At 39.3% G+C, this 23,595-nt stretch overlaps 1 protein-coding gene across 11 annotated transcripts in view; it reads left to right on the forward strand.

Annotated features, from left to right (window-relative positions):
• kidins220b (kinase D-interacting substrate 220b) overlaps positions 1 to 23,595 on the forward strand; it is a 69,119-nt gene that overhangs the window by 23,464 nt on the left and 22,060 nt on the right. For all 11 annotated transcript variants that reach the window (XM_015354382.2, XM_015354429.2, XM_015354437.2 and 8 more), the window contains exons 15-22: positions 119 to 284; positions 914 to 1,065; positions 1,567 to 1,856; positions 2,718 to 2,858; positions 5,712 to 5,949; positions 6,664 to 6,752; positions 10,118 to 10,262; positions 10,439 to 10,601. In XM_015354382.2, coding sequence (XP_015209868.1) covers positions 119 to 284; positions 914 to 1,065; positions 1,567 to 1,856; positions 2,718 to 2,858; positions 5,712 to 5,949; positions 6,664 to 6,752; positions 10,118 to 10,262; positions 10,439 to 10,601 — 1,384 coding nt within the window. The remainder of the gene's footprint in view (positions 1 to 118; positions 285 to 913; positions 1,066 to 1,566; positions 1,857 to 2,717; positions 2,859 to 5,711; positions 5,950 to 6,663; positions 6,753 to 10,117; positions 10,263 to 10,438; positions 10,602 to 23,595) is intronic.

Genomic DNA, 23,595 nt, shown 5'->3' on the forward strand with positions numbered 1-23,595 from the left:
TTTGATGTGGTTGATTTTCAAGTTTCTGAATTTCATGACTCTTGTGGATTCCAACTTGGTTACCGTACCTGCAAGAACTGACCTACTCCTTCGTGTCTTTGCTGCGTTTCTTTTGCAGTGGTGGTGTACTTTGGGGGGCGCAGGGAGGGGGAGAGCTGGAACTGGGCTTGGGTTCTCAGCACCAGGTTAGCCAGACACATCGGGTACCTGGAGCTGCTTCTCAAGCTGATGTTTGTGAACCCCCCGGAGCTGCCTGAGCAGACGACCCGGGCGCTGCCAGTCAGGTAAGACTCCACACCCGCCGCAGAGAGCGGGTCTTTCTTCTCTTTTTCTTCAGCATTTGTAATTTCTTGTAAATCGGGCTTCCTTGTAAAGACAAAGCTGGGAGTAGGGAACAAGCCACCCAGCCATTGTTGTTGAAGCCAGTAAGCTGGCCTTCTTCAGAAAATGGCTGGAGTACATCTTTGGATCAATTAGCTACTAACTACCCAGCTGGTGAGATGGATCAAATGGCTTCCTCTCCTCTCCTCTTCCTTTCTCTCCTCTCCTTTTTTATAGGTTCTATAACATCATTTAAACTCCACTATAAACTCATTTTAAGCTCCACTGCTGTGATACAAAATTATACAGGTTGCTTTTTGTCACCGCGGTAGTGTGCTACTATTGACGAAGGTCTCATGCGTGCCACACGTTTCCGCCGAGCCCTGCAGGCCTTGTTTTGTTAATATTGATAGCTGACGTATGAGGTGAAACCTCATCGGAGGTACTTTACCTTTTTACTGCCATCGATTTGGTAAAAGGCGACAGCAGCTAAGTTTGCCAGTGACCTAAGCCTCATTTATCAAAGCTTAGGCAATATATCTGTAGTTCATTGTATATGTTAAATTGATCTTTAACTTGTTTTGTGTCGTAGGTTTTTGTTTACAGATTACAGCAGGCTGTCCAGTGTGGGTGGGGAGACATCCATGGCCGAGATGATAGCGACCCTCTCTGATGCCTGCGAAAGGGAGTTTGGCTTTCTAGCAACCAGGTTGTTTAGGGTCTTCAAAACAGAAGACACACAGGGTAGGAATGAGAAGTGTGATTCTGTGAGGGACTGCTTCTGTTTTATAATGCGTTTTGAAAACTGTTTTCTAATTTTTGTGCTTTTATATATTTTTTTTCCCAAGAAAAAAGTGGAACGAGAGCGAGAGAAACTTTGCTCATGTGTTTCTCGCATTAACAAATGTGAGCTTCTGATGTTAATGACAATGCAGTGTCAGATGAATATTAAGTGATTTCCTCTGCGAGTAAAGGTTTAGAAACAAGGGAGCTGTTTTCAATTCTGATTGTAGTGTACTACCTACGCTGCTTTTCAAGTAAATGACAACATAAATTAGTCAATTAACAAATTGAATTTTTTTTTTCTTAATTATATTTTGCCAGGTTTATTATATAACCAATAAATTAATCAAATAAAATCTAGGGCTGTTACCTTCTTTTTGTCTGAAGGAAGATATAGACGTATTAGGCAGCTAGACACTGTTAGACATTATTGGAAAATTAAGCCTCTTTTTATCTTTTCAGGGAAAAAGAAGTGGAAGAAGACGTGTTGTGTGCCTTCGTTTGTCATCTTCCTGTTCATCCTGGGCTGCCTGATCGCGGGGTTCACGCTGCTGGCCATTTTCAAAGTGGACGTGAAGAACATGACGGTGAACGCCGTGCTAATCTCCATGGCCTGTGTCATCAGCCTGGCCCTCGTCCTCAACTGCCGAACTTGGTGGCAAGTGCTGGACTCTGTGCTCAACTCCCAGAGGAAGCGCCTGCATAGCGCTGCCAACAAGATGCACAAGCTCAAGAGTGAAGGCTTTATGAAGGTCATTGAAGCTTTAAAGTATACACCAACATCCACTGGCATACCTGTAGCCCATAATATGTATACAATAAATAATATGCTAGAGGCTTCTGTCAAGTTTTGATTTTTGGAGGCTTTTTAGGGTTCCTTAGCTTAAATGTGTGATGCAACAAGGGGTGGGCCACAAAAGGACTCTTGAAATAGGCAGGTTCCTGGCCAGCACCCTATTGCAAACTGTTTTTACATTCTTTATTTACATCCATGGGGAAATACACCAACTTCCATCAAAGCAAAATAACTAAATTAAAGCCTACCTCTTTTTTGAACTCTTTGCTAATTGTATTTTCAGTCCTACCAAGTCCGGCAGCTAAGATGCTTACAATAACAAATAATTATTGTGGACCTTGAAGTATCATACATCAGTGGTAGTAACTCACACAGAGCATGGTTTCTCCTGGTTGCAGTCTTATACAGAGTTTAGTGCCACCTGGTAGCCATTCTTTCTCTCTCCACTCTCTCCTTGCATGTTCGGCAGTCTGCTTACATAGGCTGGGGAAGAACACACAGCTATTTTCTGCTCTACTGCTTCCTGGCAGCCTCCATTTCATGGCTGACAGCTCTCTACAGCCATCTTGGTATGGGCAAAGATGTCTAAGCAGTGCAGTACTATCTGGGAAAACTACCGCCCTTTGACGACCCTGCCCCTGGGGGCATTACAAGCAGTTGATTTTATTTCTGTTGTTCCTCTTGCATGCCTGTATTGTTGTTTTTAGAAATCCACATCCTGTGACCTGTTAACTGATGGTCCATCTTCACAGGTTAGCTCTTTGAGTTACCGCAGACTTGCAGTTTGACACCCAGTGTTGTTTTGTTGTTTAAAAAGGTATTAAAATGTGAAGTGGAGATGATGGCCAAAATGGCAAAGACAATTGATGGCTTCACTCAGAATCAGACAAGACTGGTTGTCATCATTGATGGGCTGGATGCCTGTGAACAGGATAAAGTCCTACAGATGCTCGACACTGTAAGTACTGTACATCTCCATCGTCACTACTGCCCAACTGTTTGGCTGCTTTCAGATGGTAGTTTAATTAAGGAACAGTTCTAAAAAGGCAGACAGTTCTAGACCAGGCAGAAAAGCCTTGTTAAAAAACAGGATATTCAAAACAGGTTTTGAAAATATTCAACACATGTACTCTTCCAAATGTGCAATATTTGCCAAGTTACAGGTCAGGAGGCTGCCAAATTAGCAAAGGCATAACAAAGAATCAAACATCCAACAATTTAACACAATTTAACAATAACAGCAATTAAACATCCAAAGTAATATGTTTTATTTTACTCTTTTGGAATGAATAATTAGAAGCACTAAAAATAAATGCAGAGAGATGTTTTTCATGAAATAACAATTGTGGGATAAATGCGTTTTCAGCAAAAAGCTTCAGTGTGCTCTTTTCCTTTTTGATTCCTGGTACAAAAATGACCTTATTCGTCAACAACTGCTGCAGTGCCATATTATTGTAGAAAATAAAGATCTAGAAAAAGTTAACTGGGAAATAAACATATCAGTGTGCTTGGTAAAATCGGGGAGAGAGATGATGATTTTGACTTCTCGGGTGGCTGCCGAGCGAAGGCAGATCAGAAGGCCTATCAGAAGATTTAAATAGATCTGTTTCTTGCTTGTTTTGATGGCTGATATAAACTTATATCCTACTTAAGTGAATTCTGGTGGGACTGTAAAACTGGAAGGAGTTAAAATTCCATCTCCATTGGGAGTAATAGAATTTCTTTTAGCCAAATGTAATTATTTTGGAAAATGATATCCTTGAATTTGTAACCTTCCTTACACTAATTAGATATTCTGCCTGAATGACTTTATTGGAGGTCATGAGAAGAGTTTTTGTTTTCAGTAAGCGTATAAAATTATTTTTATTTAAAATTATGAGATTAATTAAATTAATTAAAATTAAATTAAAACTAAACATTTTACAATATCAGCATAACTTTAATTCAAGAACTATTCAAATGATACTAACACTTAAAAGATAGGCAAACAATTATTACTTTATTGCTAATGTAATATAAAAGCTAGTCTGTTAAAGAGAGCTATTGACAGTTTATAAAGCCCTGTTTGTACCTTATAAAGCCCTGTTTGTTCCTTATAAAATAGTGGCACTTACTGGTATGTATTTGGATTTTGGAAAGCCCTAATGATGAAAATTGCAGTTGCCACACAGCAGTCAGGGTTGTTAATCCTTATGTATCAAATGTCTTTTTTTAAACCTTTCCATGTTCAATTTAAGCTTCATTATGCCCAGGGGAAATTTGTTTTGTGGCAGAGCCTGACACAAAAATACAATGAACACAACCATCACTAACTAATAGTTCCAGACAGCAGAATTTGAGGAAATAAAGTAATGCCTTTACATTGATTTAGTCAAATTGCAGAGGATGTGTGCTATGTACTCCATAATACTGCTGGCCTTCTTCAGAACCCTGTGTTTGTAGACAGCATTTAGGTTAATTTGATTTACCTCCAAAATTTACTACCTCAATTTTCCCAAACCTATTACAGTTTGCAGTCCTGGTGTTATCAAACTTCCAGATAAGACAGAATGTTAAGATACTTCCAATACATTATTTGTAGAAAAGTGTTAAGATATTTCTGTCCACCTTAAAGCAGCTAAGCTTGATTAGAGAAAAAATCATCGTTGGCCCTTTTTGGTTCTTTATTGGTTCTCACAACATTTGTCCCATTTATCTGTTACCGGTCTCAAAAACGTATCATCAACAACCTCCACAGACGTACCACTTATTACAGTGGGTTGAAGGATGGCTACCTTTTTATATATCCTTTCATAGCTCAAACAGTACAGGGGACAAGACACAGCTCAGAGTCCAGCAGAAGGCCAGCATACATCAGCTCATCTTTTCCACACTTAGACCCGTTGACACCTGTTTGTTAAAAACCCTCACATCCATCTAATAAGGTTGCTGTTTCATTTAACTTTTAGTTTGAGAGTTAATGTACCAGTAAGAATGGTAGAAGTGTGTTAAAAGTAAAAGAAAAATACATCAAATTCACACAACTTTTCCTGAGCGTGGCACAGAGGCGACAGTGGTTAGCATTGCTGCCTCACAGTGCGGGAGCCCTGGGTTCAGTTCTTGGGTTGTTATCTGCAAGGGGTTAGTATGTTCTCCCTGTGTCCATGTGGGTTACCTCCAGGTGCTTTGCCTTCCTCTCGCAGTCGAAAGGCATATTGGCAGGTTAACTGGCTTCCAGCAAAATTGGCCCTGGTGTGAGTGTGTGTGTCCTGTGATGGACTGGGTGTCCATCCAGCGTGTACCCCAACTTGCTTGCCTGGATAGGCTCCAGCTTCTCCTTTACACTGTATTGGGTAAAGCAATTAGAAGTCAGATGGATGGACTTTGCTTGGCCATAGTTGGTGCCAACAGTCCGTGTTTAACAGAGTGACTATTGCATCTTTTACTCTCCTTTTTTCTCTGTAAGCAAAACGGGGGCTCAGTCAGGTCCCGTGTGTCCTTTACAGTGTGTCGCTTCAATGTTCTCTCCAGACTTTTCACAGGGAGAGCCACTGGCCTGTAGTTACTAAGCCCACGTGGCCTGGCAGTTTTTGGGATGGGGATAGTAACAGATTTCTTACACAGAGAGAGCATGGTTTGTGATTTTTTTTTTGGTCAAAATTATACCTTTACCTTTTTACAGAATATAATAATATAGGTACAGCACATATTTCTATAATTTTGAGTGATATTTTGTTGCTCAGATCGTATATGTTAAAAAGCTTGTGAGGGGCCCAGGAATCGTGTGACTATTATACACCGATTACTTTTCCCATATTTCCTTTCCCCCCAGGTAAGAGTGTTGTTCTCGAAAGGTCCGTTTATCGCAATTTTTGCCAGCGACCCTCACATTATCATCAAAGCCATCAACCAGAACCTCAATAGCGTATTGCGCGACTCGAATATCAACGGCCATGACTACATGCGCAACATCGTCCACCTGCCTGTCTTCCTGAATAGCCGCGGGCTCAGCAACGCCAGGAAACTCTGCGCGGCTGCACCAACCAATGGGGATCTTGCAAACTCGGAAGGTGCGCCCTCTAGCAGGATTCAGAGTTCATTACATTTGAATGCTCTTGCATTGTGCTCCGGGCAGGACTTATTTGAATGCGTGGGGTCAGTCTCCCTCCCCTGCCAAATCCTAATACTTGTCCATGGGGGTGTGAAAAACAGTGCTATTGTAGCCATTAATCTCTGCCACACTGTGTTAGTGCTCCTTTTTTGTGTTTGGTATGAAGCAACAGTGCAATATATCATGCAGCTCCACTGCAGGAAACAGTCCTTCCAGTGCTGCTTCTAACCGTCAATACTGTTGCCAAAAAAACCAAAAAGATTGCTTGATGATGATGTGTGTGACTTAATCTAAAGCTTCTGTATATGATGATAGATGTGTAAGCGGATGCATAGTTTGGGTGTTTGGATATAATGTTGAGATGATAATGGTGTGAAAGTACCATGAGCATGCCTGGAAGTAAAGTAACATCACTTCACATTGTCCAGAAGTATTACTAGGAGTAACTGCAGGCTCAAAGATGCAGAAAATCCGCTAGTCATTTCTAATGCCCTTTAAAATTTTGCAGAGCTTTTCAGGTTCTGGTGGGATAATTCCCAATTCTCCAAACATAATCAGAATGTATTCATTTTGAGCCTAGATGCATGTAATTTATGACACCAATCATTTTGTTAACAGGCAAACCGAAGTGTAACTGTTCTTTTTTTGTTGTTGTGTTTTCTGTTCTCTTAAGGTTGGCATGAAGAGGCTGACAGGAAACTTTCCCAGCATAGTCTCGGGGAGCTCACCAAGCTTGGCAGCAAAACTGCATTAAACCGAAGGGTAGGCTGCATTGAACTGTCAAACATATCTTGAAAACTCGTTCTTGTTTTTCTGCTTTCTGTGGCATATAAACATAGTGTTTCAGTGTTTTAGTTTCCTCTCTAAGGCTCACTCAGTGCCATGTAAGGTGTTAAACAAAAGTAGTTCAGGTGGGTAGCTGTGTCAGCATGCGTAGGCTGCAAAGGAACAAGTAATAGGTTTATTCCATGCTGAAAAAAAGAAGAAAAAACACAACGTTTCGGCCGTGGAGCCTTCTTCAGGTGCGGGCGGAGTGGTGGCTCTGTGGCTAAGGATCTGCGCTTGTGACTGGAAGGTTGCCGGTTCAAATCCCGCGGCCGGCAGAGGAATCCTACTCCGTTGGGTCCCTGAGCAAGGCCCTTAATCCCAACTGCTCCAGGGGCGCTGTACAATGGCTGATCCTGCGCTCTGACCCTAAGCTTCTCTCTCCCTCATGGAGAGTAAGCTGGGGTATGCGAAAAGACGAATTCCTAATGCAAAAAATTGTATAGGGCTAATAAAGAAACACCCACACATTACGTTGCGTTGAGTTTATAAAAATACTTCATTGTCTTTAAATGGCATGGTGGCATCATAATAAAGGTCAAGGTTTAGGGAAAGCATGCGATGAAAGACTTGAATCCATTCCGGATTGAACTTTCTCGAGCTTACAGACCTCTCAAACAGTACCTGCTCTTGAGCTCCTGAGTTAGGTTTCAGTGAAGCTAAACTGTTGTCAGGATAAAAAAAAGCATATCACAAAAAGCTTCTGCATACCACAAAAAAACTTGGCTCCTTTTAGACCTTCGTCTTACAAAAAAACTGATTGCAGGTGTCCAGAAAAAGTAGGGTTTCTGGACACATGAATTCTGGCACATGTAGCCGACCTTCTGCTGAGATAGTCCAGGTGATCTGGGACAATTAAAGTGTGGCATCAAAGACTGCTGTTGCATCCAAAAGGACTAGGTCTGAGGCAGTGCCATTGTCAACACTAAGGAGCAGATCAGTGCCAGTTTCCTCTTGCACTGTTACTGCTGTGGTGCAGGTTAAAGGCATTCTTGTGTTTGGCAATATGTTTGACGATGCAGCTGATGATATTCTTTCCAAGAAAACGTGTAGAGAAAAGGAAAATTAGAAACAGGTTGATAACTGGAGATAGCTTTAGGCTGGTATATGAGTAGCGCATACATGGGTAGTGAGACCAAAATGTGCCAGGGGAGAGGGTGATAATGTGCATCTCCTTGACTTAATGGCTGTTTATCATTCCTTCTGCAGCAGAGCAGATACAATTCTAAGCTTAATAACAGGGTCTAGCTGCAAGGCTTTTGTGACAGAATTCTGGAATCCAAGAGTGCATTGCAGGAGATGAACTAATTCTGCCTTTCTCCCACAAATTCTGTTTGTGTTTGTTGACATGTACCCAGTTTATTTTGCAATTTTTGGATGCCTTTCTTTGTTTTCTTTTGCTTAATTTGCTGTTTTTCAAGAAGAATACTTGTTTACAGCATTTTCTGAGCACCATATTTTTCCGATTAGCATACTGTAATTATATTGTTTCATTCTGTGTCTTAACTGTAGGATTGTAAATCTATCCAAAGCATATCTGTACTTTCAAGAATGGAGAAAAAAAAAGAGCATGACCCAGCAGATGCTTGTTGGATGATGTAGTATTTCCATTGGGGAAAAATTAAGTTTTCAGTTGATTTGAGAGATTTACTTTGTGTACTTAGCTGCATTGAGCCAGGGAGCTTGGTTGACTTTTCTTGTGCATCTAAACAGGTATGGAGATAAATGTTTATAAAAAAAACTCCCCTGTCATTGCATGGCACTCAGTTTGGATGTAATAGTATGAACTTATAAAATGACAGTAGCATGAATGGGTCTCATCCATGCACAGCTTTGCTTCTTATGCTCCTTTAGTTTCATTAGCAGCATGTTATATAATATTTGCACCTCATATTTGGTACCCAATATCCCAATTTTACCTCTAAATTTGATCTTTGCAGCTCAGAGTAAGTAGACTAAGAAGGAAACGATGAAAAACACGATGGACACGCCTTAATGTTGTCAAGCTCCTTTGACCTCGAGAATGACCAGTAGAGATTTTGGTTGATTGTACTTCATTAGATTTCTATTAATTTGTAAAAATTCGTCTGTGCTGAACACTTTGTATACTGAGCGCTCCCTGGATTGCACCCTCATCACTCAGATTTCTAAACTTTGAAGAAACGGCAGGGCAGTTCTGTTTTTGCAGAACTGAATGGAACCCAGTGTCTTGAGTGGGTAATTGTTCAGACAATGCTCTCACAGTACAGTGTTCCGAATCCAGTACAGAGTATGCATAAATGGATTTTGGCATAAAATTGCGAGATTTACGGATAATGGGCCCTTTAACAGGAACTTTGTAATGCAATTCCAATGTGTTCTGGCAGCTGGAACTACATTAAGTACATTTTTGTACTGCTGTATTCACTGTTGGAGCTTATGTTGAGATCAGCCAGTACTTAATTGTTTAAAAATGACTGAAGCATTATTTATCCTAAAGATATGTGGGAAATAACCTCAACCACTGAACAAGACCTTTCTCTTGTCACTCTGACTTCTGGCGGTAGTTATGCAACAGATAACAACGTTACTGTACATCATGTGCATTGATTGTAGTTACTGAAATGCAGTTTCAGTTCAATTAAGATTGATTCTAAAAAAACTTTCCACATTCAAGCCACATTCAAATAAACATTTTCAATATGGTACCCTGGATTCCTTGAAGAGATGAATGAGATGCTATGTAGTCCCCATCCCAGACCAACTGAAAAGGTTTTATCGAGCAAAAGACGGAAACTGCCCTTTCAGTTTTTCTCTCCTCACTGTTAAAAGTGTTACCTTTACAGAAGCAGAAGTCTGTGTTCGGTGTCTTTCTGAGACCTTGTAGACGGCGGTCCTTTTGTTTGAAACCACTGGCAGGCTTATTTGTTAAGATGGAAGTCATTAATGGCTTAACTGTCCTTTGCAGGCCACTGGATATGCTGCTGTCTTGTTGCGGTGGAATCTTAACCCCTTGACAGAAATGATCAGTGCTCTACACGGCTGTGGATTAAATCATTTCTCCCTTCCTGCTAGAATTGCGTATGCCCCGTGTTTGATTGTAAAATGCGATTTTTATAAACATCATTTTACACTACCTTACAAGCAATATCAATCAAATTTAGAAGGGAAATAGAACTCTCAGGAGCCTCGATCGTTTTTTTTCACTCAGGCACGCTTGTTAAAAAATTGACAGGAAAGGTCAGTGAATGTCCAGAAATAAGCAATGGTTCAGTCAACTGATGTCACAACTACATGGTACTGTATGTCTTTACCTCCTGTAGGACACTTACCGGCGGAGACAGATGCAGAGAACAATAACTCGCCAGATGTCTTTTGATCTTACTAAACTGCTCGTTACTGAAGACTGGTTCAGTGATATCAGCCCACAGACCATGAGGAGGCTGCTGAATATTGTTTCAGTTACAGGTAACTGCAAAAACATAAGTATGTCCCAACTCCTTAACATAGGGTAATAGAGCATCTTCATTTATACTTCCGTCATGGATCAGGAGTTCATATGAGTAAACAGTATTAAAACAACAGCTTGACAGCCCAGCAGGATTGCTAAAGACCAGGTGTGACAAACAGATCTTGTTTTGCAGGAAGACTGTTGCGAGCCAATCAAATCACCTTTAATTGGGACAGACTGGCTTCGTGGATAAACCTGACAGAGCAGTGGCCATACAGAACATCTTGGCTCATCTTGTTCCTGGAAGAGACTGAGGGCATCCCAGACCAAGCCACACTGAAGACAATCTATGAAAGGCAGGTCCAAACCCCCACTTATATGGCGTACAGTATGAATTGAACCTTTTTTTTACCGATGTACAATTGTTTTGGCCTTTTATTATTTTTTGTTTTCCCTACTTTCTTCTCGATCTTCATGTTTAATGTCTGCTAGTTGTGAGTGGTTCTCGGTGCCTGTTAGTTGTGGAAAATGGGAAGCTGAACAAACTAACGTATAATCAGATTCTATATTCTCTTGTGAGTGTTAGACTAACCCTGTGGTTTTCTTTTAATATTGTTGACCCTTAGCCAGCATAAATAATGATTTCATTTTCTCGCCATATTCAGTTTATTACACAATCTTATTACCCAGAAAGACAGAAAAGATCTGTGCCTGTGCTGGATGTAATGAAATGTTTTTGCTGCTTTTTACCCGTTTGGCAACAGCTCATTTGAATGCAGGATATTGTCCAGCAGGTGGCAGAGTAGCACTCATTGATCAAGACACACTGGCCATTAGAGTGCTGTGAGCTAAATAGCTCAGTCTTCTCAGATTAGTCTTTAATTTACCATAGGAAGATTGCTGACAGTATGATTGACCTTATTGCATTTAATCATACAAATATTGCATGCAGCATGACAATATTATAACCCCAGACACTATTTGAATTATTTTAAGTAAAAATTGTAAATGAATCTTGGGACCAGCAGGGGGCAGTGCAGCCTATGATATAGGAATTTCAGATGAGTAAGTTAAGTCACGCTTCTGCTCATACTGTTGTATAGTATGTTATTTAAAATAGAACATGGCAGCTATATGTCAGGCTTTTTTTTCGACGAGATACAAATGTAAAAAAACATTAAAACCACAAGTGAGTGTTCTTACCTGCATAGCAATTAAACCAGAGTCATTAGTCACAGCTCGGAAACTTTTTGCAGTGTTCAGAAAATGCGTGCTGTACCAAGCCATTTTAGCAGAATGACTCAGTGCATCGTTTCAGGTTTTACCCAGCTTGCTGATCTTTAACCTTCTCCTAGAACGCACTCAAGGCTTTTCAAATATATCTTATTGACCTGGGATATTTTGCTTCCGAGTACAGATTCTGAAAGTAATTGGTTCAATGCATTCTGTTTTCTAACGCCCTCAGATGAGAGAATTGTGTATTTGTACTGTACACGTGTGAATATACTGTAGCCACCTCTCAATTGGAAGAGAAACATCCTCACTTTTGGGATAATTATTTTAGAGGTTTACACATTGCATTGTCTTTTGGATGATCTCTGTTATCTTAGGGTGTTTCATGTAGTAGAAAGTTCTTTTTTTATTTCAGGGAGAGTTGTTCAGTTTTTCGCAGTTATCAAACCTGATTCCCATCACGAGGGGAAAAATGTTTCAGCAGTGATGATTTAGTAGCAAGAGCGTGATAAATCACATTGTATGTTTGTGCGGGGGTGGGGGAAATCATTCCAGTTTTATTTATGTTCTGTTTCAGCCTTGGGTTCTTAGTTTTATGAGAGCAAGAGTTGAGTTTGATTGCTAAGCCTCTCAAAACACAAGGCTCTATATTAACTGTATAGTAGGGCACTGCTGTAGTACCTTGGTGCAAAGTACAGTACTTAAATTTCTTGTACAGTATATGTATATATATTTCACAAATCACACATTTCTTGGAGTAATATTGTTTTAAAATCCAGTTAAGTAACAACATATTGGCTACTATGTCAGATTTAGTTGACGCCTTTTCCTCAGCTTTACAAAGAGTTACACAGATTATATAAAATTCAGGCCATCCCAGTCACTTAATCTTCTGCAGTATGTGTATAATCTGTTAATAACATCAGGCTTTGTGGCGATTAACTGTTAAACAACATTTTTAAAGCCGTCGCTTCTATGAAAGGAATAGGGCTGGTAGTGGAAAGAGTGTGAACTACAACATATTCTGAATTTCCAGAACTGCAAATAACAGGGAAAACAAAACAGTTTTCTGTGTCTGTTCCAATGTGGAAGGTCTATGATTAATTATCCGGAGCTTGTGCTTCACACTTAAGTGTGTTTGATCTCCCCCTTGTCCTAACAAGTGCTTATTAGCAGGGCTTTAATGTTGCAAGATTTGAGCAGGGGTTTGTCACTCTCTGATCTGAGGAAGATGCAGGCACATATTTTCGAGTGAGTGTGTCTTAGTAGCTATGAGGGAACACGTCGCTGTAACAAACCGATATCTGAGCTGTAATGAAAAGCTGAACGCTACGCTAAAGTAAAACACTGAACGCTATAATAATGTGAAACTACGATTGCTGTGCTAAAGTGAAAAGCTGATCTCTACGTGAGAGTAAACTTCCAAAGACTGCCCAGGTCACGACAAATGTGCCTTTACTCTTGATTAATAGGGTTTTGTGTTTGTGTTTCAAAAATGTAAATACTTCTAATGAGTATCTGCTCACTCTAAATGCGCAGAGTTGGGGCTATTTCTGTAAATAGGCAGTGTTTGCAGTGAGAAGAAAACTTGATTTCCCCTATAGAACTGAGATATAAACTGTTTCATGCTGAAAGAATAATAATCGCAAGGATGTTTCTGTTCAGTTAAAAAAAAATAGGAAGACAAAAGGATTTCTTAGTAATTGGTAAATGCATACTACCATTGGTTAAATTAATAATAAAATCATTAAAATCTGTATGCAAGCCTATGGTAACACAGTCTGTACAACTAAAGTACCCACAGTCCTTCAAGATGTAATGAGATGTAAACTGTGCTATGTAATGATATAGTGATTTGAAACTATGCAAAACGATCTTGCTTTGAAGTGAGCAGCTTGACAAACATACAAAAATAAATGTACAACCAAATATTTGCTTAAAAATACATTAAGTTAAAATGCAAAATAGATTTAGTTATTCAAATAGTGTTCTGTTAAACATACTGTATATGAGTTTTCCCTATTCTAGTAGATGTTTCCTTACATGGCTCGTTTAATGAGCTGTTTAGAGATAAGTGTTGTCCCTATTTTGCCTTTGTTTAAAAAGAAAATCACTCCTCCAGGTCAAACCACTTTAAATGTTGTTTCTTAGCAGAGCACTGGGGGCATTACATTAATTTGAACTGTTAAAGATATCGAGCAAGGGGAAGTCTAACTAATTAAAACATGAAATGAAAAGATATTATAGCTCAAAACATAGGAGCTGAGAGGCTGCGATTGACTTGTCAGGATATTTTAGTCTCTTTTGAGATGCTGCATTCAACTGCGGATCCTCACAAGATTGTTGTTCATTTTAGCCTATGCAATGGAATCATGAATGGAATAGTATACAACAGAATAATTAATTTTTACTTTTATCTGAATAGCTTGAATGCAGTAAAAAACATTTAGGATTCCAAGGTTTTGCTGCATGTTATAAATGATTAAAATATTATCCTTTTGTAGCAGTAGGCCAAAAAGATGGATCTTGGACTTCCTTTATTTTAAACTGCTAGAGCTGTGACGATCACCTATATTTCTGTTGCACTCATTGCAGTAAGAATGAATATTGAAAGATTCATCTGACAATGGCTTCTGTTAGGCTCTCCACTTCTTCTTTCATTCTTGAGAGAACAATTAGCTCTCAGTGAATTGCTCAAACGTGGGTTTTGAAAAGGATCCTCAAACTGTTAAAACTTTTAACTAATGACATTTGAAATTAATACCGAAGAGCAATTTTAGCTAATTAGAAAGACTCTTCAAAGCACTGAAACATTAAGATGACATACTGTTCATTCAGGATTAGTTTAATTGGTACAATTATTGTAATTTAGTCGCAATTACGTGTCGAGATAAAAGCTTTTGTGAAGCATATTTGTGCGATTTCCTTTATTCGTAATCCTGATAAGCTATAGAAGACTACTTTTAAACACGGCATAACGCTTTTTTTAAAATACGTTTTAACTTTCTTGCCCTTGAATGAGGAGTTTTATTGATAAATGAACAAGAAATGATCCATGTATAGTTTCATCACTAACGGGAAAGTCTCTGTTAAACTTTGTTGTGTTGGTCACGCTAAGGAGAGTTGTCCCTGTATTTTCTTCTAACCCTTTTTTTAAGTGCTGCTTTCAGTCCTTCAGTGTTAAAATGATTTGCCAGGGTTCCCAAACCCTGGCACGTGATAAAGTTGCTGCTGACCAGCTGATTATCCTGAGACCTGAGTCTGACTCTGCAGTGGAGAGCAGTGCTCAGTCTGCACAAATGGGCTGAAAAACAGTTTGACCTTCCGATCAGCATGAGACAGGGTGAGAGAAGAAACGCAGCCAAGAAGCAGTCAGGCATACAAAAGCAATGCCAGCTGTATATTAATGGTCTTTCCTGAATAAGGCTTTGACTGTTCGACCGGTCTACTTTTCTCCTTGTAAAGCTGCAGTGGGCTTGTACTGGACTAGTTTAAATCCTGTGTAGGGCCCTACTGTTGTACCTTTGCCCAAAGTACTGCACTTTATCAGTTAATGATAAAGGGAAGACGTCAGTTCTGTGTAAAGGATTTAAAATTTTAAACACATGTGGAGTTTTCCTGTAGCAGGTTTTTGTCAAGGGGGTTCAATCAGGTGACGCAGTTAGCAATCATGGGAGTATTGTGCATTGGGGATTTAATTAGGTGGAGAAAGGGCAGAAAAAATGTTTCAGATTTGGACACCTATACTACCTGGGGCTTTGTTTCACTCAACAGCTCCACTTTTCATGAGCCCATCACTATGAATAAAACTATTAACATGTTTAGAAAATGAAAACTGTAATTTCATCAGATTTATTTTAAGTTTTTTATTCCCAATTAGGTTCATGAATTTTAAAATATTTTACAAGACTTATTTTATCGTACAGCTTGACTCTGTTCCTAAATCTAAAATTGGAAAGCTGATGTGAATGTAGCATTTTCTGATTAATTTGATACACATTTACAGTACTCTCCCTTATGCACAGGAAATGAACTTTCCTTTTTCCTAATTCTTTTTTTTAAACACAGTGTTTTAAGATAGTGCCATTTAAAAGGTTTATTATGGCGAGCGATTCCTTTAATTTAGAGTATATATCAGCTCTGGTTCTCATCCGTTTTTGGTTTAAGATATCTCTGCCAGTCATCATGGACTCTTTTCTGTGCTAACAGGGGGGAGATCTGCATTGATCTTGGTGTCCAGGAGTATTTATACTACACTACACTGCACTGTCCTTCAAGGTCCATGGCCCCCTGTTGTCCTTTGTTTTATCTGGCCTCTCCTGTGCCTTGCCGAGCCCCTGCCTACATCCTTCCTAGGCAAGCTTTCTCCCTGAGGTGATGTCATGCGGGTTTGCAAAGGGCTTGCTAAACAAGTGCTCAGAGCCACCCCTGAAGCCGGTATCCTCCTGGCGCTTGTTTGTGACGGGGGGAGGGTGAGTCATCCCCAGAACCGAGAGCACTTCAGCGCCGAGCTGCGTGGTGGAACTTCGGGATGAGCTGTGCAGTCAGACCGCCCAGCCGGTATGGTTCTCATTGTCGGAGCGTGGAAGGCAGACAGCTGCTGGGACTGTTTGCACGCGCCCCCATGCGATGCAGCGCTCGAACGGCCATGACTTAGGGAGAAGTTCCTCTGTCTCGGCAGCGGTAAGATGTGCAAAAAGGAAGGAGTGCCATCCTTTCTTACAAAGCCTCCTTAAATCTTAACTTCCTTGAATTAATAAGGCGTGTATTTTTGTGGATTGAAAGAGGATGAAATTGAAAAGGAAAAATGATTTCTGGATTTGGAAATATTTTTTTTTTCTGTCTATAAACCTTTGACCTCCCCACATTAACTACATAGTACATTAGCGTGGAATCACAGGCGCGCAAATAATTTCACGCCCTTTGAAAATTATGAAAAGGTTTTATAATTGTGAACAATTCCCGATTTTGACATCATATTAAAGGGGTGTTACATGTCTGAATGTTAAAATGTAGTCCAGAGTAGCTGCAATCTACTGTTAATGCTTACAACTGCGTTGTTCATTTTCCCCAGGGCAATGGGATTATTAAAGGAATAATATAGCACAGAATAATGAGTTTTCTTTTATTTGAATACCTCGAATGCCATAAAAATTGTTCAGTTAACAGTTTAATTGCATGTATTTAACTGTCGTGGCAAAGCTGCTGTAATCTTCCTGTGTCAAAGGACAAACTTTTGAGCTCCTCGTAATTTGCAAGAACACGAAAACATCTTTTCGTTTCTTTAGATAACTCGCCAGCATGCTGAGTGGTCACCTGTGACTTTTAAGACTTCTGTTATGAACTCGCAGCTCATCTTTGATTTTGGACCAATGAAAGAATATTTGGATATAAAAGTAGGGCAGTCTTTTGCAGCTGTCCTTTTTTTGGCCCTTAGACCTTCTTTTGATCATCTTGACTATGTACTTGACTACTCCTCCTGACTATGACTGTAAAGTCCACATACGGTTTAGGGGTTTGGAAAGTTTTAAATGTGCCCACATTTATGAGCATAATGACTGACTGAAAAAATAAATGTTGGTAATGTTTAGCTTTCTGAGAAAAATGTTGTGAACCTCCTAGATTAACAGTACTTATATATTTTATACCTAAAACGTGATTAGATTTCATGACCCTTGGGGAACCATCAACTAGACATTTTCTTGTAACTGTTTGTCTGTAATTTTGACTTTTAGAAATTTTGGCCTCTTTTTTTTCTTACACCACTGCTTCAAGTTGGTGTCTTTTACTTACATGAACAGTTTGCTGAACCTCTTGTGGTAACATTTTGATGGAGCCTGGACTTTTGCCCTGGCTAGTCCAAAGTGTGGATTTATTTCTCCTTCAGCTGTTCTGTTGTGTTCCTGGTTGTTTAGGAACATTGTCTTGCTCTATGACCCACTTTCAACTCTGCTTCACAAAGGCCTGGACTGACATTTTCCTCCAGAATTTACTCCTACAATGCCGAATTCATAGTTATGCCAATGATGTCAAGCCATCCTGTCCCTGACACAGCAAAGCAGCCCCAAACCATGATCTTCCCACACCATACCTGATAGTCAAGATGAGGTTCTTCTATTGGAAGGCAGTGTTTGATTTTCAGCACATAAAATTGTTTGACTCTTCTGTCCAGAGAATATTCCACTCGTAGTCTTGTTGATTGTCCAGGTGGTCTATGACAAGCTTGAGACGGGAGGCAGTGTTCTTTTTAGAGAGCAGTGGTTTCTTTGTGCCTATCCTTCCATGTAAACCATTCCCACTCTATCTTTTCCTGATGTCTGAGGCATGGGCACTGATTTAGCTACAGTAAAAGACACCTGCAGATATTACTCTCAGTTTTTCCTGGATTATTTTCTGTGTTGCTTACTTAGTAGAGTAACTGGTCCTGGTTAGATTCACAGTGGTGCTGGATATTTATTTTCCATTTGTAGTCTGTCTGTATGACAATGGATCGATAGAGCCTCAGCTGTTTAGAAATGGTTTTGTCACCCTCTCCAAACCGATGAGCATCAGCTCCTTTGATCATGGCATGATGCGTTTCCACTGAAAAACCAAACTCACATTATTTAGGACATGGCTGTTCAAATGCAGTCCTTGAACTACTTTCATTTGAGATCTTGGCTTCCAGAACTACTTCCAAGTTTATAAGGCTTATATTGCAAATCAGCTAGCCTATACTAAATGTATATAGAAAGATGGGTAAATACTTCTGTTCTCAGTCTCTTAAGTAGAGAAAACATTCACTTTGCATGATTTATTTCCTTAAAGATTGAAAATGTTGTACTGTATAGCTTGGCTTCGTTATTCAAAGTGTTTTGAAGGTGAGGTCATTTTGGCTGGAGGTTTGGCTTCAGCTTGTTCAACTTTTTGTAGTAAACGCAGTGCTTCATTGTATCTTAGCATAACATTTTAGAAGAAATATAGTGCTCATTTCAATTAAAAACAAATACCCAACCCTTTTTTTACTTCACCAAGAGGAGACATGCTGTTAAACACCTGATTATTTTTAAATGATAAGGTATCCAAAGCCTTTAGGTGTGAATGTCCCATATTATATGTATGTCCACTTTTCCCTGGGGTGGGATCCTTTTCCTGGTCTTAGCTAACATCCCAGGCTCTTTTTCCATTTCTCCTAACTATAAAAAAGGAAAAGATATTTTGATTTTGCAGAGTGAATAATTCTCACAATCAGTAAATGAGTAAATCCTCAGGATGTGAGGATTTTAATTACAATGTAAGATGAAGATATTAAGATAAATTATTATGTTTTGGTTTGGATCAAAAACCGGGATCATTTAAGGAACCCATGGTAAAAAGTTGGGAAACACTGCCTCCAGCTATAGAAAAAAATTAAAGAGGAGAGAAATGTTCACTTCTTCAACATCAAATGTCTTTAATTTCATTTAAAATATTTCATTACAGCTCCAGCACTTCCAGAACTCATAAAAGCTTTTTTTTCTCATAGCACATTCTAAAGACCAATGTCCTTAAGAGCTGAGGATACAGTAAATACAGTATTAAGGTCAGTTAAGGTTCTGGGGCTTGTTTTTAACTTGAAATTATGAATCGCATAGTCATCAAGGGCATTTAAGAGCTTTTTATTTTTTTCATCTTGCATGTTTCACATTAATTCCTTTTTCTGTTTGCATGGGCATTTCGGAAAATAAAAATAAAAATAGCTTGATGCGTTTTGCTTCTTTTTCCACTGAACTATTTTTATAGCTGTCCTGTTTGAAATTGCCATCCCAGTGGGTGTGTACAGCAGGAGTTTAAACAGACATCACTCTGTTAATCCAGATCCAGTATGGATTCACAGATGGATCTGGAAAGTTGCTTTCTGGACAGAAATACATTTTCTCTGTAACAAAATGAAATACTCCGTAAATTAAGACATTTGAAGCCTTTATAAATTATTCTGATACAAAAAGTTAAGGGTCACAGTCTGCAGTGGTTAACATTAATGCCATGCAGCGCTGGGGCCCTGGGTTTGAGTGCTGGGGTGCTATCTGTGTGGAGTCTGTATGTTCTCCATTTGTATTCCTCCTTTTTCTTCTCCAAGACACACTGGCAGGTTAATTAACTTCTGGGAAAACTAGCCCCGGAGCAAGTGTGAGTCTGTGTCTGTGTCTCTGTGTGCAGTGAGACGGACTGGCATCCCATCCAGTGCCCTGCCTTGCGCTCATCGTTTGCTGGGATAGGCTCCGGCTCTCCCACAACCCCGTGTTGGATAAATTGTTTAGGAAATGGGTGGACGGATAAGGTTTAAGGGACACTTCACCGTTGAAAATGTTTCAGCAGTTTCCACAGTTGAAAAAAAACTGCAGTCGTATAACTGGAAACACATTTGTTTTGCCCTAGTATGGGGCCATATGGCAGTTCTTAAAACACAATCAACTTACTTGACTCTACATTGTGTCGACACTGGAACCTCGTTGTCTCTACTGGATATAGAAAAGGCATTGCTGTGGTTCGAGGCAATACTTGAATTCAGCTGAATACTGACGGCCATTGTTGTCTTTTTATTAAGAACACTGATTCTTTTTATTGACTTCAAAAATAAATCTATGTTGGCATTTTACGTTTCGGGTTTTTATGGAAATGTGCTGTTGAGGAGTAAGCCTCATTGAGAGTGTTTACAGACTGCCCGCAGAATGTGGCTGGATGGAGAGTCAAGTGTCGCATTCATTGGTTGAAATAGTAGAAGAATTATGTTCTTTTTGTCAGATGCTCTGCGTGGGAGGACTGAATAAGAATGAAGGCGACCAGTGCTGGCTTTCAGATTGGTTACCGTTCCGATCAACGAAAGAAACGTTGAGAATGTTTTGTTTCAACGCAGTGTACTAGCCTTTGCTGGTACACAGCACATGAATTACGTTTTTTTCGTTGAGTGGCTGCCGAGTCCCTCACTTTTACCAGTCAAAACACCGATACAGCTTTTAAATCCCACAAAATGTACCTTCTTGTTCTTTTCACCCTTATGGACCACGCATCAGCTCAAGTTCTTTATTTTTCCAAAAAGAAGAAAGTCAGCTGTAATTTATTTTAATTACTTGATAGTTTTGCCAGTTTTTCTGCAATTAGCATTAAAGCTGTCTTTTTGAGTCTGTGTGTTATTTTAGAATACTTTGATGATGTAGATAGTGTAATAACTAAGTTAAATTTAATTTATAGAAATTCCTTAAAGTCTAAAATGTTTCCTATTAAACACCACCAGACACTGATTCAGAAAGCTTTAACACCAGGAGGTAATAAAAAGGAGACTGTCTTTTGTTGTTTTTTTTATTTAGAGTTGACCATTTTTGAGAGCTTACCTAACTGTTGGTTTTGCTATCCATCATAGGAAACATTTTAGACTTTAAGGAATTTCTATAAATTAAATTTAACTTAGTCCACATAATGTCATGAAGTTCAAACTATTGATTTCCCATTTATGAATTTTAGGTATCTTTGAAATGTGTTTGTTAATGGACACTGTCTCTTAACTTGTGCCAAACAAATGTTTAAAAATATTGCACTGTATTTTTATCACTGATTTGAAACAATTAAGCGACTGTATGTTGTTGAAGGCTAGTGATTTATAAAGCATCAATATAGTGATATCAACACTTGGTGGAGTTAAATCATGAGCTCTGTCCTTTCTCCTATGCTTTCAGCATTTTCCAGTTCTTACAAAAACAGAATTCTAGCACTGCAAAATATTAATTAAGTGTGCTGAATTCAGGTTTTGAGAATACACACAGTAGTGCATTAGTGTAGGCACAGCTCATGAAAGGCAGTTCAAGGTTTATAGCAGACATCTCCATTTTCGGTCTGGCTTTCCAGTTTAGAGAAACTGAGAGCTAATTCATACTTGCATTTCCCTAGTTCATCTACATGTTGGGTTTTTTTTCCTGTAAGCCTTTGAGGAAAAACTTCAACTGATTTGAATTGACGGAAGTCGGATCAAGGCGCTTTCGAATTATTTAAACTTTTCTGTATTTCGTTTTCCCTTTATGTGCGTTCAGTTTGCTACTGCTTTGCTCCAGGCTGAGCCTGCTCTTAGCATTGTGTAACACTGGCGGTCGCTCTGTGATCCAGTCTTGCTGAAAAGCTGATAAAACTCTCCCCCACTCCTCCTGGAGCATGACTTCAGCCACCACAGCAGGACTGAGCTACGAGGAAGTGGTTCCCTCTAAACACTGTGTGGGCTGTTCTCTACAAAGCCCTTATATGTTCAGTTTCATGGTACACTGCACTCATTCAGCATTAAGGAAAGCTGCTAGCAATATTCACCATTCACCTAATTTTTTTTCACGTGAAAGGGCAGCTGACTGTTAATATTTAAATCCTTCTCGGCTTCCTTGCTGACCCTTTGATTTTGGAGACTTGAGCACATTAAATGACTGTCCTTAGGCAGCAGCTGCTTCTTGGCCAGAGTATTCTCACTTTGTACCCCTTGAACCCCTCGGACATTGTAATTCTAAAGCAAAGCAGGTTTCTTCAGGGAATTGACTCTGGATCTTTCTTTGTTGAACTTGGCCGAAGAGAAATAATGTTTTTTGAGGTTTCTTCATGATGTTACACGATAAGCCTGCTTTTTGTCTGCCATATTAACTTATTCCTATCTTATCCGACATGTCCGATACAGTCTTGAGATGTGAAACGGGAGACAAATACTGTATGTGATTTTACAGTGCCTTTGTATTGTAGCTTTAGATTGGAATGGCATAGATGATAGGGTCAGCTTCATTCGTGCAGGTTGCTTTAAGATACAGCACAAGGCTTTACTAACAATGTTAGTACTAACTAACTAACAATGTCCTGTTGTTATTATGATGGACCAGGCTGAAAAGCTAAAATGAAGGAATCAGCCTCATGTGATGTTGTTATGGAGGAACAGCTGTGGTTACTGGGTCCTGTTAAACATGTACACATCACTAGGTCTGTGAGTTACATTACAAGCAGCTTGCTCGAAAAGGTCAGAGGTGTATTACACTGCAGGCAAGAGTTTTCAGACAATCTTATGTACATTTACAAGCACGCATCTTGTAAAACAATAAAATTATTTATTGAACGAGAGATTATACTTTACAGCAGCTCAGTGAAGCCTTTTTAATAGACAATGGTTTTCCTCTGTAGCAAGGGTTGGGCTGCAGGCTGTGTTAAGATTTATATAACCCTGCTTGAAAACAGTGCCTTTCCATGTTACAGTTAAGTGTTTTAGATCTGCTTGTATTAGGGGGGGCTTATGACTCAGCTGTGTGAATTGTGAGGGTAGTTGTATTGAGGTCCTTCAGAATCATATGCATTTTATAGAAATTAATTGATTTGAAGTAGAGCTCTGTGGTGGTGCTAAATATGAGACTCATGAAGTTTTATAAACAGTACAAGACAAAGAACGAACTATGGTGTTGAACAGGAATTTAGAGAGAACCAGTTGTGCAACAACAGAGTGTTGCAGTGCAAAACGGAGGAAGAGGTAAATGTAGACAGTGCCTAAGCCTGATGCCTTGACTTTCAGAGGTCATCATAGTCATCGAGGTCATTCACTAAAGAAGTGAGTGAATGGCTTCTGTGAAATAACCAGTGGCCATACACAAGGTTAATAAAGAAGCGTTATACAATAGCTGAAAACATATGGGCAATCAAATCAGGTATATGCTGGCTCATACTGAAGTTTTCAGTTTTGTGTAATGGTAATCAGTGTTCCCTTGTTGGTAGCTAAGTATGAAAGAACAACATTCTATCGGTATGTTTTCCCTCATGTGCTTTGCAGGTTTGTTCACACCTTTAGTTTATTATACTTGTGTATATGCAGTATAATATACGGGAACACAAAACATCCTATTAAAGAATTAATAATAAATTAGATAATAACGTCTTTAAAGCAATTGCAAAAATGTTACACTGTATTTGTGATTGTGTTGGGCAGAACCAACTCGTATTGATCATAATTAGTTTAATTCCAGAAAATACAGTGGTCACGTTTAATCTGCAACTATAACATTAAAATCCAACAAAACCAAATCCAGAGTGATGTTCTGCTCTTTGGGAGTGGAGTGGAAGACTGCGGAACTGTATTGAGGCCTCGTAAGGTTT

This window comes from Lepisosteus oculatus, chromosome 2 (genome assembly GCF_040954835.1).
Source record: "Lepisosteus oculatus isolate fLepOcu1 chromosome 2, fLepOcu1.hap2, whole genome shotgun sequence".
NCBI lineage: Eukaryota > Metazoa > Chordata > Actinopteri > Semionotiformes > Lepisosteidae > Lepisosteus > Lepisosteus oculatus.